The sequence below is a fragment of the Phycodurus eques genome, chromosome 17, assembly GCF_024500275.1.
Source record: "Phycodurus eques isolate BA_2022a chromosome 17, UOR_Pequ_1.1, whole genome shotgun sequence".
Taxonomy (NCBI): Eukaryota; Metazoa; Chordata; class Actinopteri; order Syngnathiformes; family Syngnathidae; genus Phycodurus; species Phycodurus eques.
In genome coordinates this window covers 20319727-20337962 of record NC_084541.1, presented here as the reverse complement: position 1 = coordinate 20337962, position 18236 = coordinate 20319727, and the positions used below count along the sequence as shown (strand labels likewise).

General features: G+C 46.4%; 1 protein-coding gene across 5 annotated transcripts in view; it reads right to left on the bottom strand.

Annotated features, from left to right (window-relative positions):
• LOC133415624 (glutamate receptor 3-like) overlaps positions 1-18236 on the bottom strand; it is a 53371-nt gene that overhangs the window by 6745 nt on the left and 28390 nt on the right. For 3 of the 5 annotated variants that reach the window (XM_061701806.1, XM_061701809.1, XM_061701807.1), the window contains exons 5-13: positions 18010-18063; positions 17127-17288; positions 16888-17055; positions 15787-15891; positions 11857-11964; positions 9567-9773; positions 7407-7780; positions 6446-6644; positions 866-1113 (exon numbers count right to left, since the gene is read on the bottom strand). In XM_061701806.1, the coding sequence (XP_061557790.1) occupies positions 866-1113; positions 6446-6644; positions 7407-7780; positions 9567-9773; positions 11857-11964; positions 15787-15891; positions 16888-17055; positions 17127-17288; positions 18010-18063 (1625 nt within the window). The remainder of the gene's footprint in view (positions 1-865; positions 1114-6445; positions 6645-7406; positions 7781-9566; positions 9774-11856; positions 11965-15786; positions 15892-16887; positions 17056-17126; positions 17289-18009; positions 18064-18236) is intronic. The other 2 variants (XM_061701808.1, XM_061701805.1) reach the window with 2 other exon arrangements.

Below are 18236 nucleotides of genomic sequence, written 5' to 3'. Positions count from 1 at the left end.
GTAGATCCAACACTTGTTGTACACTTTGCCATTCAGCTTCTCATTCGAGATACGCAAGTTGTGAAAAGGTACTGAAACACTGAAGAGTTGGACCTGTGCATTCGACAGTTCACAGTTCATCGGTAAAGGTCAGAGTCGGGGCTTGGCATTGCCTGTTTCGGTCAGCAGCCGCTGTGGCGAACGGCTTCCCAGAGTCAGTAGCCACTCAGCAATTTCACTTGCCACAATTTTGACCAATAGGGTAAAGGTGGTCAGGCTGGGGGCTTTCCTGTAATATATTATGCAACGCAGGTGTGTGTGTGTGTGTGTGTGTGTGTGTGTGTGCGGGGGGTCTGCATAACTTTTACACGGTCGAAATGCAACCTACCAAATTGGCTGGATAGCCGCCACTGTTGAAATTCACCGGCATTTGGCCGGTTGGCAGGTGTTAATGTCAAGACCTGGTTGCAGTACATTTTGGGTTCATCCTGAAATTTCACCCGAAAGCAAAATGTCCCCAACCTTTCGTGAGCAGCGTATAAGTGACGTGTGCGGGATGGGGGCGACCATTGTTGGATTAGCAAAGAGGACGCTCAGCATGCTGCTTAACATTCACCACAAGAAACGTTCTACTTGCAAATGCAGACATACAAAATAGAGATCAAAGTTCGGTTAGGGTGCAAAAAGTGGGATGAGGGAGGGCAAAAAAAATGTGAACGAGTAAAGGTCAGGAGGTGAGGAACAAAAGAGAAGACGGCCGATTGAAATGACTCATGACGCTCTCCACCCGGCAAGAGAACAAGAATGAAGGGATGTGAAAAGGTGACATCAGGGTGGGTGGAATTCTATAACAACATGGAGCACATTGTTATATTATCCCACCCACCTTAATGCGGAGCCTTTGGGCGTGGCCACGCCGTAGCCTTTGGAGTCGAGGTTGCCGCCCACTTTCATGGTGTCGCACGGCTTGCGTTGCTCTATGTACTCGTTCATGGTGGACTCCAGGAGAAAGGCGAACTTGCCCTTCGACTTTCGTACCCGGGAGACCCCGTCGGGTGTCGTCTTGGCGAACACCGACGGTTCCGCCGATTTCATGTACGACCACATTTTCTCATAAACGGCTATTTTGGAGCGCTGCGTTTGGAGGGAAACAGACACCAAAGCTGTTAGGTTATGCACTCACAAACATTGACAGCAATACAAAATGACATTTGGGTTTTTGGGAAAAAAATGCGATTAGCATTCCAGCTTTTGGGCTTCGTTGTTGACATGAAAGCCACTTCAGCTTTCATGTCAACAAACCGACAGCGGTACCTTCCCTTAAGCGTTCCGTTTTGGGCTCTGTGTTGTGAGGCCGAATGGGCATAACAGGCAAACACGCAAGTACAAAATGATAACACTCACAAGGAGCATGGAGAAGACGCTCATACTCAAGTCAAAAAATGGCCAAGGGAAGCTGAAGACAGGACTCCGGATTCCGGATTCACGAATCACTCGATAGGCCACACGCCAACACACGAATACTACACTTGGTGTGTGTGACTTTCGCTGGAATGACACTTTATACACCCAGTTTTCTTTCATTGTGTTGTTGTATGTTACAATACGGCACTTATTTTTCTTCATTAGAAAACGTAACAAAAAGAACCGTGGTGCTTTTGGGGCGGGCTGGAACGGATGAATGACATTTCAATTTATTTCAAGGTGGAAAATCAAGTCAAGGTACCGCTGATTATGCGAGCGTGTTCGAATCGTGGCTGCCTTGGGAGACATCCCATTTTCTTTGCTCAAAAATGATTTGATGTGTCAAAATGTAAAAGTGGAGTGAGAAATGCGAGAGAAAGATAAGCGTTGTGTGTTTGAAACGATTCCGAATGAACCGAAACCAAGGTTTTGGCTGTTGTCGTGCATTCATTTTCTTACAAACGCGCGCTCAGTTTTGACTGACACAGTCGGAAGTATTCCGTCATTGTCACATTTGTTTTTGCGCTTCGCAGCACTGCGGAACCGCGCTGCATCTCAACGAGGGCCGTTTGCAATATTTTGCCCCTTTTCAGCATGATGCAACACATCGTGTGAATTCTGACAACATTGGATTTGCACGCAGAGTTTGCCCCGCTGCGAATAGCAAACATTTGCGAGCAATTCGAACGCCCCGTAAAAAAGTTTCATTGCAGGCACCGTACCTCCTTTGGAAGATAAAATATCAAATCAAACCAGTCAATTAGTTCTAAAGTATTTCTCCATGACAACGGAAATCCTTCGTCGAGCTTGTGTACGAGTGCAAAGCGGTCCACTTTGCGGTGGCGGCACAGTACAGCGGTGAGACTATTCCAACAACACAGTGGCACATGACGGTTATCTACCCCTGCTAATTCAGTTAATGAGTGCAGTTAGTTGAGCCTTTAAGCCGAGCGGCGAGGCGGAGCGCCGGCGGGCCTCGCGCCAGAGGCCTGAGGTCAGACCATCTGGCAGCACAGCAGAGAGAAACGACGACCGTGTTCCCGCCGGAGACGAACATGCGGGAATGACCTCGTCCTCGCCCGATCCCGCCAGCGCCTCGCAGCACAAACGCTCGTTTTTGTTTGTTTTACATACGACTTGAAAAGTTTGCAGTCGTACAAAAAAAGCGGAGAGCTCTTTTCCAAAAGACGACGACGTCCGATGCGGCGCTTGCTGATGCCGCTTCTTCGCTTAGTTGTCGTTCATGGGCGAGGTAGACCTGCTCCAGAAAGTTTGCCGACACATAACGTCTGCTCTTGAGCATGCTCGGATTGTGTTTTCATGTCATCGAGGTAAAGTTTGTAGAAGTGTGCACGTTGCACGCCAGATTTCCTTTTTGTCCGAATTATCCATATGGATTTAAAGCGGGCCGGCACGGTGCCCGAGTGGTTACATCCGCCTCGCAGTTCTGAACGTCTGGGTTCAAATCTCTGCTCTGACCTTCCTGTGACGACTTTGTACGTTCTCCCCGTGCTTGTGCGGGCTTTCTCCAGGTACTGGAGTACAAACAAAACGCACATTAGGTTCATTGAAGACTACATCGGAGTGAAAGTTGGCGTGGATGGTGGTTTGCCCAACGTCTGCCCTGTGATTGGCTGGCAACCGTTCCAAGGTGTACCCCGCCTCTCGCCCGAGGTCAGCCGGGTTGAGCTCCGGCTCACCCGTGACGATCGGCGCCACAGAAAAAACGGACGAAGCGACTTCTAGCTGAGGGAAAAGGAAGTGACGAGACAACAAGACGAGGAGCTAAAGAGGTCGAGCTAATTTAGCGTTCGGGCCAAAGACAAATAAATCTCATCTGTTGTCTAGAAATACAAATTGCCTCATTTTCTGTTTCTAGGTCAGCAAGCACTGCACGCAAATCTGAACGGGAACGTTAGAGAGGTGTCCTAGCTGCTCCGCCTCCACTTTAGCAACCTCGAGCAGGTGATTCGACATCTCCGTGGCAGTGACAGATAAGAGTCGCTAAAGATTACAGCGATCCCCGCGTTTCGCGGTTCAGCATTCACAAATTCACCTCATCGTCGTTTTTGTGCTAAGGCTAAAGCTCATTGCTGCCATCCATCTTGGTGCTGAGGAACAATGTCGAAGTAAATTAAGGAGCTTCATTTCGACATTAGTACTGCTTTCCTGCCATCTTGCGACATGTTGTTGTCAGGGAACTGCGTTGAAGTGAGTTGAGGAGTTTCATTTTGACAAAACTAGCGTTGGTGTCAAGGAACTATGTTGAATAGATTTGCGGAATTTGGTTTAGAGCGACTTTTTGTGAGCTCCGTAGGCAATTGTAAACCTTTTGGAGTAGGTGTCAGTTTCTGTGCTGCTTTTCCCGAGTCATGCCGGGCCGGTTGGGCACCAAAAGCATTTGAGGTGTCAGCTGAAGGTGAAATTAGGACCTATAGCGCTTTGAATAGGAGCCATCAAGGGCAGCGTAATTGTCATTTATTGCCGTCAACTTCCGCAGAACACGGCGGGCGAGCGGTGCCGCATTTAAGCGGGATAATGCGACCTTCCGCTTGAGCTGAGGGAAGACGAAGCGCCCCGGAGGAAAACTTTTCATTAGCTGGAAATGTCTTCACGAGGCCATTTGTCACCGCGCCGCTTACGGCGCAAGCGTCATAACCAAAAGGCAGACGGGCAGAAATAAGAGCACGCTCCGAATCACCGGCGCACTCATTTTAGAAGTTTTGCTATATTTGCTATAACGGCAAGAACGGACACACACACACACACACACACACACACACACACACACACATCATGACATTTTGTTTGTTATTCCGTGCATATTTAGTGCTGAATGAACGTGTGAGCCCGCTGCTCGCCACAGCAAAATAAATAATTCACTGCGAACGTAACAGATTGTGAGCTCCAGCTATACCACGTGAATCATTCTCGACATATGCACAATTTTCCATCATCGCGGTATTCATGTCAACACATCGGAGAAGACAATAATAGCTGACGACAGTCCTGACTGTGCTGTAAAGACGCGTCTTGCTTTTCTGGTTTACATGAAGCGGAATGCTTGGCTTTTCTCGTTATTATTGCAACTGCAGAGAAGTCAGCTCATCGTGCGAGCGAGTGACTGACATCCTCGTGAGGAATCTCAGGGATGCGGTCAAGACTTAATAAAGGGAAATTAGTATATTTGACTCTCCACATGAATACATCTATCAGCGAAATCCCCAACTAAAGTAAGATGAAAAGAATTGCGTTGCTGCTTTCGAATTCGAGAAGAGCCTTGTAAGGAATTCCAAACGAGTTGCTCAGCCGCCGTCGTCAAGAAAATGTCCTGATGGAATTCCTTCTTCAGGATTCTTCGAATGTTTGGAAGGCGGTCACGTTTCCAAATAAGAATCCCGACACACCGAACTTGTCTTTTGACTATTTAATGCCACGAAATTTACAAGGTTACGGTCGAGCGGAAGACGCAGCGCGCCGGACTCTCGTCCTTCTCTCGTGGGATCCGGAAGTCGCGCGAGTCCTCTTTTCAAGATTACGGCCAGTCTCCTCAACGGCTCCTTATCGAACCGGTTCTTGCCTGTTCTCAGGCTGATTGTTATCAGGATGCGTGTAGCGCACGTACGTGCGTGCGCATTCACAGCCCGGTGTGGTCGCTTTTAACCAACAAAAGCTCGCGTTTGCGTCCTGGTGTCCATAGAAATATACCTGATAGCATGTAGTGAAGCCAAATGCGCTCAGTAACACACTTAGAATCGTAATAATAACACTGTGTAGCAGACTCCCTCTCCATAACCCAAAATGATTCTGAAGGAGGCCACAACGGATCTTGGAGATGTTCTCATGAAACGTCGAGTTAATGCGATGATTCACCAGAAAGCCTGTCAAGTATTCCTCCTCCTCAAATATGACATCGAACCTGGCATACAGTAGCTAATGTCCCTTCATATTTTTCTGGATGTTCTGCGCAAAATGTACGAAATGTTTGTTTTTATGTAGCTTCAAAAATGAAGAGACGAGGGAAGAACAAGGTTTTACCCTGAATAGATAACAGCTCCAAGCAGTCGCTTCCTATTTTCAGCTTCATTTCAGCTCGGGTGAATTCGCAGTCGCGTTGCATCTTTTCCCTAAATTTACGAGATGGCGGGCGCAGCGAGGTAGCGGCGACCTTCTGCCACACTAATCATAGCGATTGCCGCATGTCACCGCTTTCGGACCTCGGCTCAGACGGCGCTGTTACGCTTGGGCGCCTTTCAAAATGGGCTGCGGAGACATAAAGGCTGCGGGAGGGAACCGGAATGCCTGGAGAAAACTCACGCAGGTACGGGGAGAACATGGCCGGGAACTGTGAGGCAGATGCGCTAACCAGTTGTCCACCGTGCTGCTGTTGGGCTAATTATTATTATTGATTTTTTAATTTTGTATTTTGAGGTGGTGCTACCGATTGAATTTTGGGGGGGTGGTGTTGGGGATCCCAAAACTACACAGGATACACGAGTTGGGGCATTATTGAGGCCCCCCAAAAGGCAAAATATTATTTTCTAAAATAATAATGAATGCGATTCTAAGAGGGCCTTTGCACCGCTTGATGCTCGACAATGATAATGAGGATAATGATTAAATATCAACATTAAGAATAACACGAGCAGGTCTAGCGCTCCTGGGTGCTCCTTTGCACGCAGATAATTGTTGCTCAATTATTGTTCTTACAGCCTTTTGGAAAATTCCGTAAGACAATTATCTCGGGGAGGCTTGATTCCTAATCGGATTTTAGATAACAACATTTTCAAGCTTTCGCTTGCGGCTCGTTTGCACGCTTGGAAAAAGATTGTCGGAAGTGGCAGTTTCTCTTTTTACAAGCGTCGCTGCGTATACATGTACAGAAAAATGGGATTCTCGAGTAGCAATTAATGTAACACAGAGCGCTACTTTACGAGTTCTATGTCGGAAATGTAATCTTCGACACGACGCAGTTCGGATTCCCGTCGGCGACGGCGCTCACCCTGAAGAACTCCTTGGTGGAGCCGGAGTCTAACGTCCCGTATGCGATCTCGGTCTGCTTGGCCAGGTCCTCGGCGCTCTCGATGGGCGAAACCATCCTCTCCACGGTGAGGAAGGCCGCCAGGTTGGCCGTGTAGGAGGAGATGATGATGAGGGTGAAGAACCACCACACCCCTCCGACGATGCGACCTGACAGCGACCTGGCGAGACGAAGCAGAGCGTTCGGGAGACGTAAGAGCGGCGGGCTCCTTTCTGCCGTTTGACTTGAAATCCTTCAACAGACACGATAAGCATGAGTGCAAGAACAAACAACATCTTATCTTATCTCGAACTATATAGTGCAGATTTTTAACTCATCCCAAATTTAGATTTGCATGCACCCTCGTTTCTGAGCCACCACATCTTTGATGACTGAAGGAAGCGCCATTTCTGCGTTCACTAAAGAAGTGGCTGACTGTGTCGTTGCTTTTCAAGTGGCACACGTTCAGTCTGTGTCTTGTCCACACGTGGTGTTTGGGAATCCTCGAGGAAGAGGTCAGCGACGTCACATGCGAGACGGACGAGGTCACGGATGGAGGACTCGACTCTGGCGGCCATCGTGTTGGCAAAACGCGATGCAGTCAGCGGTCGCTCGAAGGCAGCTTTTCCACATGAAATGCGTTATATGCGCCAAGTTGATGACCGTAAAATGGGACATGCAGCAAAAACACGGTAGCCCTCCAAGAGTCACGAGGATTTATTGGGATTGGCGATGAAATGAGCCCTGTGCATTTTACAGCCCTCAGCATGGTGAATGTAAGTTATTTCGCGGAGGCGGGGCCTCGCTGCCGACGCGCCGCAGAGGCTAGCGAGACGTGACGTTAGAGCCCAAAATAACCTATATGCACCATGGCAGGCTGGGGATGTACGTCAAAATGCAGAGAGGTGATGAGAGGCGGCGGAGAGGCAAGGCGACGACCAACCTTGGCGAGATATCGCATCCTTGCTGCATGAAGGCACCCAGCGAGAACCACAGGCTATTAAAAATGCCAAAGTCGTTGGGCGGGTCGGGGGGGCTCTGAGGGTCTTTGGCCTCGTCGTTCTCGTCCAGGTGCCACTCGTAAGGACTGAAGCGGCTCACCAGGAAGAGCACCACGCTCACGCCGATATAGGCGAACACGATGCACATCCAAATCTCGTAGGCCAGCGGATCCAGGAAGGAAAAGACCCCGGGCTTGGACTTTTGGGGCTTCTTGATCATGATGGAGATGCCCAAGCTCATGAAGGGCTTGGAGAAGTCTATCACTTCTTCTCGTACCAACGTTATCGTGAGAGGAGCCACGGCTATGTCGGCTCTCTGTGGAAGCGGGGACAGGCAGAGTGCAGGTTAGCGCCAACGATACGATAACAAAGTCGAGCTGACACCGTAGCCGACTTTAACGTCAATCGATGCATAAATGCGGGCGCTTCGAACGTTCTGCGAGACAAAATGATCTCTCTGGGCAAGATGAGCCAGCAGCTTTTGTGTTGCTTGCTGTCTTTGTCTCGTTCTCAAGCGAGCGCGTTGGAAGACAGAGGTGGAGGAGCTCGCGTGGGCGGTCCTTGAAATGTGAATCAGCTTCGAGATCCACCTCGACTCCAACCCCCGCCAATCGCGCACATTTCGCATTTGCCGCGACGCCAGCGGAGGAAGCGACATTCACAGAAGGTACCCGGAATATTACAGTCATTGACCTGCTTCGCACCGTCGCGTGTCGAAAGCGTGTTTCGTTCTTTGCTGCGGCTTTTTACTTAGCTACTCAAACTCTCGTGAAAGAAAATGCAAAACAACAACGATATGAAGGAACACTTTGGCAACTTTACCATAATCCAAAGTGTCCGATGTCATGCGAACCTGACAGTGGAACGCCTGACGGGGCGGAAGGCAACCTGAAATTGTACATTTAAGAAGTGCACCCAAATTTAGGCGGAAATTTCACGTAAAACCTTACGGTTGAAATTGTGGTTAATACGTGAGGTCACTGAAGAGCTCACAACATGAAAGGATTTAATTAGAGGCCAAAGTAGAAGAAGAGAATGCAATCCAAAAGTATTTCTATTTGATCGAAACGAAAAGAATTATTTACAGGCCCTCTAATTGTTGTACTTTGTTAGTCGTTAGACTGTTTACCATTTCTAAAACAGTATCCAAAATACATAAGCTAGTTTTTTGTATTGAAAATAAAATGTGTTTTGGAACAGATATTTGTGATTTTTTTTGGTTTTTGTTTTTCTCTGACCCTACATCTATTTTAGCAGCACCGGTAAACGTAATCATTTTGTCCATGATGATTGCGATGTGAATTTTGTGAAAGTCTGGATACCTTGTTTTTATACTTTTGTGAAAAGTAGGAATATGCGTCAGGTGTGTCTGGATCACTTAGACGTTACACACGTTCACAAAACTTAAGACTCAAGGGTTTTGTTCACGTTAACAGTGGTTAACTTATTTTGCACTTGAATGACAGTAAAGAATGCTAAACTGTTATTTCAAATTTCCCCTTTGACCCCTGGAACAGTATATTTCCATTATTTTCGATGGGGTGAACATTCCAGAGTGCATTGCGCGCAACTTCAGAGGTTCCACTGCATTTATACATAAAACGAAACCAAAACAACAACAACGACAAAAATGGTAGAAAGTTTTCAACTTGACGATGACCCTCGAAAACAATGTTTCCCAACCTTAAAGGAGCCGAGGCACATATTTCAGATGAGAAATGTGTGCCACCGCACACCATCAAAGCAAGTGTCGCCAAAAGACCGATTTGTGAGATCGCGATGACCTCTTGTGAATTGGCTCACAATTCGACTTCGTGTGAAATCGGCGCCTGTTTGGCAATTATTCTGTTGCAGGAATGTCAACGGGTGGATACGCCGATTAATCGTACCTTCTGCCATCTAGTGGAAGAGCATTGAATTGCTTCACCTGGCATAGATAGATGAACCAAAAAAAATACCTTATTTGTCGTATGTAAATCATACTTTTTGGCCCAATGAAGTGAAATTGGACCATTTGGCGCGCCGCACCCGCTCAGGTGCCCTGGCCCAGTGGCTGGGAATCACTGCTCGAAAATATTCGAGAGCATGAAACTGAAACTTACCCCGTAAACCAGTTCACCCACCATCCCGTTCCACGTCTTGGTCTCGGGATCTCGGGCTCCGTATTTCCCATCCGGAACTACCGACAGCTTATATCTTATGCCCACATGCTTTGCAATTTCAGACGCTAAATCGACACAGTAGCCTTCATATCTGTCATTCCCGTCCAGCTGCATATAGTTTTTCTTGTACATCACGTACGGCGCTTCCTGTTAATCAGACACAGTTTGAGTTGAGGGGAAAGACATCACACACGGTCGGACCTCAGCGGTCACACAGAGGCATGCACGCATGCCGCAGGGAGGACGGCGAGCACACACGGCGGACAACGCTCACGCATCATCAGCTCACAGCCACGCAACCGGGGAGGGGGGCGGGGCCAACACACGGCAAACAAAAGCGGCCGCCGCCGCTGCAGTAGAGAGGCCGAGAAAGAGCGGCGCACGAAGCGGGAAATCGTGGCTCCCTCGTGCTAAATCTATAAGTTTGTGGGAAGGCGGGTCGGGGCTTGGATTGTGCGTGCGGATGGGCGTGGGGTGGGGGGGTGGGGGGATATGTAGGGGTGGGTTGAGGGTTGGTGTGGTGGGGGGGGGGGGGGCAAGCTGAACAGAGCACGTTTCCACTTCATAAAGTCAACGTCAGTGACAGAAGAGACGTCGCAGGCACTCGAGCGCCGTCATCACAGCAGACGTCAGAAGAGCCAATTCATTTGTCAATCGGCATCGGACAATCGACTGTCCGCTAATCGGCTCGCTTCATTCGTGATGGCTTCGCCTAAATTGGGCAGTTTTCAGTATTTCACGTCGTTCGGTGCACGTGACTTTCTGGTTCCGTGTTTTGACGCGTTCAACTTCCTGTCCCTTCACGCTTTTAGCGCTATTATGTGAATTTCGGCCGCCCCTCGCTGAGCGTACTCGGGTACACGCAAGGCCCTCATGAGTTGACTTCATATTCAATTTGCGTTGTTTTCTCCTCACAACCACAAGCCACTTAACCCGACGGTCATGTGACATCTTCAACTTTACGGTTTCGCATGTTCGAATTGCACGAAAAGATTATTGAGAACTTTTCGCTCGACGTTAAAGGACAAGACGACAGAGATCTATCGGACAGCGTTTGTGACTGTTTTCCCAAATCCCGCACTTCTGTACAACCATCCTAAGTACTGTCTATATTTGGGATGTTTGTTCCGCTTGGCCACGTCGTCATTGGAAACGACTGGTCTTCTACTTAAACAAAGGTGTCGTCGAAGTACGAATAAATATGACATGACGGATACAACGAAAAGGTTGCACCCTTTATAACGGAGGAGGTTATGTCGGTTTGTGTGCAACAAGCTGATACATGATGGAAAATGAATGAGTATTTTGCTACGAGTACGCGAGGTTCAACACTGTAGCACTAAAAGAGGTTTTACCGGATCTGATCCGGAGCCGTTTCAATTTAACACGGAAAAACCGCATTGGACTTTTTCAAATGTCTTCAGTTCAGGTGGCCATTGTGCTGTTGATGTTACGTTAGTCGCCTCTAGCAAACCAGAATGGTGACGATGCTTTCTGGGCACTAAGTAATGGGATGGCAGAAAGAAGCTTAGAAATGAAAAATGACCGTGATCAAAATTGTGAAAAGTGTACAAAGACACAGACAGTGAGGAAAATAATGCACTGACATTTTACATCTTCTGAATTTGCCCAAGATGAAAACATAATAGACAAAGTCAGAAGGAAGACGAGGCCAAGATTTTAAATGTAAGATAAGGCGTACCTTATTTTACATTTAAAGAGGCCCGATGATGAACTTATTGGGAGCACAAGAACTGCCATTCCTCTCTACGGCTAAACCTTAGTGGGCTAACTTGAAACCTGTTTTCCAAAAAGGCGATAAGCGACCAAGGGCGGGCGGCCTTCGGTTGTTTATGTCCTCTCAAATCTGCTGCTTTGACGCTTTGTCACTGACGGCTTTTCCCCATGAGACGGAAACACCGTTACTTACGTACGCACTGACTGCGAATAGGTGTTTATCTCTATTGTTATCGTTACCAATGCCGTTATTGTGATGTCACTACTACGACAGCCCACTGGAGTATAACAAAACGAAAATGCTTTGACACCCACACGGATACAGTTGAAACACTCTTTGTGTGTCGACTGTTTCAACATGTAGTGAGTGGATGGAAAGCAACTCAAAAGAAAATAATTCTAGCCTCCCAGGACAGATTGCAACAATGGACACCTTGACCTTGAGCGGCAGAAATCTTGAGGTGAAACACTTAAAACCTGCTTGAGAGTGTACCATAATAGTAGTGACCACAATTGTTCGGTTTTCCACAGAAGACGACTCGTTGGTGACCTGCTGATCCATTATAAAAACAAATTTTTCGTATTCATTCCAGTAGCCGATCTGCAAAAACGAGACAAATGGGTTAGAGTTATTACAGGAAGCACAAAGACGGCCACTCGACACCGGCCGCCTGCCCGTCGGGGGCGGGCAAAACAGCAATATGCCCTTATCGCGTACAACATCGCGAGCATCGAGGAGAGGAGACTTTGACTTGTGTTTTTCCGACCTCACTGTTGCCCTTTGTGCACTTGCGCGTGCATAACTAACAGTGAAATATGATTCATTGCATTGTGTTTTTCACAACTGGCTTTTTTTCCCTTATGCCAGCGTGTTCATTTTGCCACAAGACCATAACAGACGCTTACACACTAACACTTTAGCGCATCAAGCGCTGACACCCTTCCATCAGGCCCACTAGGTTTTTCGCTCCGAACCATACTGATACATACTGTATACTTGCCATGACACTCTGAATGATGCTGATTTCAGCGCATCTACGAATCCGCCTTTTTGTGTCAATATTTCCTCGTTTCGTTTCGTGGGACAGCGCGGACGAAAAAACATTTTGCGACATTGTAAAGTAGTCGTCAGTGTACAACTTGCTTGAGAGTGTAATTATCACGTGCTGGCAATAGTTAGTACGTTTCGTGTTTCGGTTACAATTTATAAATAATATTTGACATTTTTGACACTTGATTTTTCATTTGTGTTGTGCGTTTTGTAATATTTTCCCAGTTTCGCAAGCCGGTAATCGAACACGATCATATTTTAATGGTAAAACGAGAGCAAAGTGTATTTTCCTCCTTTAGTTGCAGCGACAGTAATGCGATCTTTGGTACAAAGCATCGTTCCACGACGTCGATGACGCTGATATGCTGATTGCTACGGCTGGCAGAATATGGCGATCATATCGTTATGCGGAGAACTAGTTTGCGACCCGGGCCTCGCGTCGGCTGAGTAGGAGGAAGCTATTCGCGGCTCTGCAAACGTTCTCTTACATAATAGGAAAGCAGCATGGGTGAAGCAAGACAAACTTCATATTTCGCTGCTCTAATAATACAACACACGCACTTCAGGAGGGTGCGATAAAATAACCCGGAAGAATCTGTTTGTTTGACTCCACTGGTGTTATGCCTTGCCTTTGCAGGGTCTTCTTATCCGGTGCTAATAAAGTCCAAATTCAATTTCATCAACTATTTCTGTCTGCACCAACGAGGGATCGTTTGTTTGCGTGTAACTTTCCGTCTACATTTGTGCCAACATTTGCACCATTTTATAATCGTTAGTTAGCGAAGTCTCAAAATAATATTCCCATTCCGTTTTGGTGAGAATACACATTTTATTGAGATCGTACAATTACAAAAAAAAAAAAAAAAAACGAAACAAAATCGTTTATATTAGGCAAGAAGAAGAAAATAAGTTGTTTTACTGGAAAGTTGTCTTTTATTGAAGCTCCAATATCCAAACAAGTTTGATCTAAATGTAACACAGAAAATACAAATTAACATGTTCAGACACTCAGTCAATTATTCAAACAAAATCCGTAACTTCCTTTTTCTCTAATGTGGGAATAACATTCCGATTGCCCAGAAGGGGATTATTAGTTCTACGCATCAGAATTTTGGATTGAGATCACACTTCAATTTATTCCCTCATTGATCTTGCAGGTTTTTATGGCACTTGCAGGTAATGATTTTGCTCGTGATTTGATTGTGCTAAGTTTCTGTGTTTGCAAGATGACACAAAAAGAGCTCCGCTCATTTGCTCTATCCAAGGACAGTATTAAATGTTGACATTTTTTCAAAGATTTTCTATATTTTCTCAGTGAATATTGCACAAACTGTGGAGATAAAATTTGGCCAACTGACAAAATCAATTTGTATTTTGTCGCTCGGTGCAATCAGCAAATTCAGGGATATAAATCCACTTTTGTATCATCATGACCTTTGTGAAACACGTTTTTATCCATTTTTATAGGGCACACATTGTCAAAAGCTGAAAGAAGCATAAATAGGAGACTCGCATCTTACCTGGTCGTTCTTCTATGTGCGAATTCTGAAGTCCGCGTAAATGTTTCGAAACATTCAAACGTACACGTACAACATAAAGTGACGACTGAGAAAAGATAGATTCACATTTCTGATGCTAATTTGGGGAAATAACACTCACTTCTGTTGAGTTTGTATCAAATTCAGCGCAGGTGGTTTTTTTCATGCTCATAATACATAAATGAATAAGCAACTCAGACTATTAAAGTGAAATACTTTGAGAGAAACGTGTATTTGATATGAAATTGATTCATTGACTTAGTATCTGTATGCTTAATGTATCCCTAGAAATGTTCCTTATAGACATTTTGGGCAAGAGGCGTGGCACACCCTTGATTGGTTGCCAGTCAATCGCAGGGGAGGAGCAGAACGAGCTGCAGCATATTCGCAGTTCGTCTATTTGTTTTGGGGGGAAGCTAGCCTGCTCAGGCCAAAACCATGTCTAATATAAAACTATTGCTTTGGCGCCATCTAGTGGCATTTTGGCACTTAGAACTATGTTGAAGTGAGAGGAGGATTTAATTAGGCCACAGCCTCGTCTAATACAAAAAAGTGCTCTGCTGCCATCTCGTAGCATCGCTTGGGAATTACAACCCTTTTTGGGCGGCCGTCAATTACTGGCGGATTTTGGCTATTCACGGCAGGGCTTTGGGCCGGAGGCTGGAATTGTCGCCAGTCAATCGCAGGGCGGGAGTAGTGATTCTGAAGTATAAAGAGTGCTGACAAGCTGAGTTCAAGCCCTTCAAGCGATACACAACATTTGTCCTTTGTGGTTTTATACGACGACGACGCACGGTGTGTGCAGCCGCCGTCGTGCGGCGACGCACGGTCGATGTCTGACGTGTTCGTCGTTAGCCGACAATAAAAGAGTGACAGTTAGCGCTTCGTTCCGATCCAGAGTAAATGTTGGCCACGCGTGCACGCAGCACATTTAGCGGTCTCCTCAAGGATACTGAGGACAAAGGACACGAGACCGATCTGCTGCTGGCGCGTCAGTAACCGGGCCGTTCCGTGCGGTTGCATTTTAATGGGTCGTTGGCTGAGAACAGACGGACGCGACGACAGGACGGCAGAGTTCTTCGAGGGGAGAGGTCAGCCATCTTATAAAAAGTCCAGATGAGCGGCTGGCCGAGCTCACGTCTTGAGACGTAGCGTATGTCGCCACGCGTTGTTGCTCACTGCCGACGGCGAGCTTATCATCGAGTCGAAAGGCACTCAAACCTCTCGGCGGCAAGCCAAACGGTGGAAAGCCACATGAAAGCAGCCGTTACGTTTGACCCTTTATAATGGGACACTGGCCAAAATGCTCCCACGCTGAGCAGCGCATGAGATGTTTTACTTCGGCTTTAACTTGGACTTTTCTGGACTATTTGTTGATGTTTGAGTCTTAGCAGGAATACACACCGTAAAACCTTCCATCAATTTGGTCGAAACTTTGTGGACTAAAGGTCACGATGGACTGTAAAATTCTTATCACGTTGCTTTGCGGCTTCGTGTGATATGTTAGCGTACCAACTGTTAGCATGCTCATTTTCATTCGAAACAGCACCGAGAATATTTGCACAAAAGACTCAATGTCAAATGTCAAATCCTTATTATTCCGTCTGTGTGCCTTTTATACTCGGGCTGCTATTTTGCTTGATGTTAGCATATAAACCGTTAGCATGTTTTGTGCTCAGGATAACAAACTCTTAGCATTTTGTCCATTCTCAATTGAAATATCCAACTACAGGGCGTAAGGTCAAATGTTTGCAGTTGAGCAGCAAAACGTTTAACATTTCAGCGAGAATTTTTCGAATTTGTCACCGTCGTCCCGGGCTAACAGCTTACGCACCTTCCTGGGCCCTCCTGACTTCATTTCGTACACGTCGATCGTGTAGTTAGCTCTTCGCCCGAACGTGTCAAACTGGATGTTTCCGGTCATGCCTTGAACTTGCACCTGTCAGGCACCAAGAGAAGAAAGCTTCAAACCCGACTCGGGTACACGCTACACTCACCGGCCGCGACATTAGGAACACCCCCACCCGGAACTCAACGTGGTCCTCAGAATTTTCCGCGAAGCTCTTCTATCGATATCATTAGCTTGCGGAGAGGTGTCCCTAATGTTCCGGCCAAATAAGAATGCGTGAAATGCATTTTAAATGACATGATCATTTTAGCAAGTTTGAAAGCACAACTGAAATATCAACGTTAGCCCAAACTGCCGTGCCGCTGCTAACACAACACCATTGGGGGAAAAAACGCACAAAATCGAACCAAGGTTAAGCTTTGTACGCTTGTTCGTTATCATTTCCTCTTACCAGGAAGTTTTTGTGTGAGAATGTTTCATTTTCTTGAAGGATTTTTTTCCCCCCCTTAACAATCTTAATAAGGTCTTATAACTTGATTTCTGAGGTTTTATTCCTGGCTCTGAGTAAGTTTAGCTTAAAATAAGAAATGTGATCGTTCCTTAGGTGTATGTAGTAACAATACACGGGTTTGAAGATCGCTATGTTTATTCGTTTTAAGGGATCTTGCCCAGTCAAATGTTCCTGTTCTATAGGCATATAATTTAACCTAATTGAAGTCATATATTCCGAATTTTATTCCTTTTTTTTAAAAAAAAAAAAAAAAAAAAAAGGCTGCATAGTTTTGAAGGTTTAAATGAATGAGTTGCTGCAAATGAATTTTAAAAATGTTTCCATTCGTCAAGTAACGTAAGCGTACTGAGCGTGCAGGAATTGTTATCATTACTCTTATGTGAACTGGCTCCACAGCATCATTGTGCTGACAGAGTTAAGTCAGTGCATGAAAAGGAAACGTTTGAATAGAAAAGTATTCATTCGAGGCAGCGTTTTATTGTTTTGAGCTCTGACCACGAAGCTTTGGGTTGCAGCCATTCGAAAAACACCAAACGGGGGTTGTATCGAAATGGTCTGGCGAATGTCGCGCTCACCATTTTCAGAGCTCTCTCGATGTCGATGCCTTGACTCCAGGGCACGGCGGGATTAGCCAGGCAGTCGCCTGCGCTCCCCCTGCGGGAAACGTCCACGCGCTGGCGCCGAAGGTAGCGGAAGGCCTCAGAGATGATGAGGACGGCGTCATGGGTCAGCGCTGATGTGTACTGCGACACACAAGAAAGCGTCGGAATAAAATGACAATAAAGCTCAGCATCGGCAGTTCGGCCTCGCTGACCTTCAGCGGAGTGTTTTTAGCTTCTGGAAATTCTCTTTCATCGAGACGCTCCCAGCGTTGGAGGAACTGCTGCACGATGGCGCTGTCCGGGTTGATGATCTGGAAGCCTGTGATGTTGGCTCCGCCGGACAAGACTCTGTCCAAGCTCATGTTGGGAAAACCCTGGAAGTAAGAGAGCACAGCTGGCTCGTAGCGGGATACGCGCAGCAAAAGACGTGCTTCACTTGATGATTGTATTATTTTAGAGCTTCCACTTTTTTGCACAAAAACCTCAGGGCACGATAGCCAACAAAAAATATGTCACAAAAAGTATAGACTGCAATCTGAAATCCTCATCAAATGGACTCAATGTGAAATCTGCTCAAATGGATTCTGTTGCGCGCATGGCAACAGGTGGAAAGAGGAGTGAATTGCACCTTCTGCCATCGAAGCGGAATTATTCTACCTGTCACTCTATGTTGCTGGCATAGATAGACGAACAAAGACGCATTTGCCGTCAATCAAAAATAATTTTGTGACTGAATGAAGTGAACTTGGATCATTTCCCGCGTAGCACTAATCTGCCCCAGTACAGCGGTTGCGGTGGTTATACTGTACGTACAGGAAGTGCACTGCAACTTACAGTACCGAGAGCTGTTTATTTGGACAATAAGGTCAACAAACCTTATTGGTGATGATCTTTGTCGAGACAATTTGGGATGATTGACAGCATTGGAGTTTTCATTCATGTACCTGACTTTGATCGATCTGTCGCATCTTTTGTCTATTCGTCCTCACAGAATTTACAGATGTGTCGCTGCATCTGCCTCATATATATATATATATATATATATATATATATATGTCCTTGTATATGATTTCGTTCTGTTGGAACATTTCTCACCAGGTTGGCAAGGATATAGTGGTATCCTCTGGTGTTTTTGCCCGCAATCACCACCTACAAGGAAGAAACATTCAGTGAGTCACAGCTCCCAACGCTGACGGTTGCACAGCAAAGACCTTTCGTTTGAGAACAAAGAGACAGAAAGACCACAATGGCAGAAAGAAGTGACATTTGCAAGGGACCGTACACACTCGACCATGCGAGGGTGTACACGCGCGAGACGCACG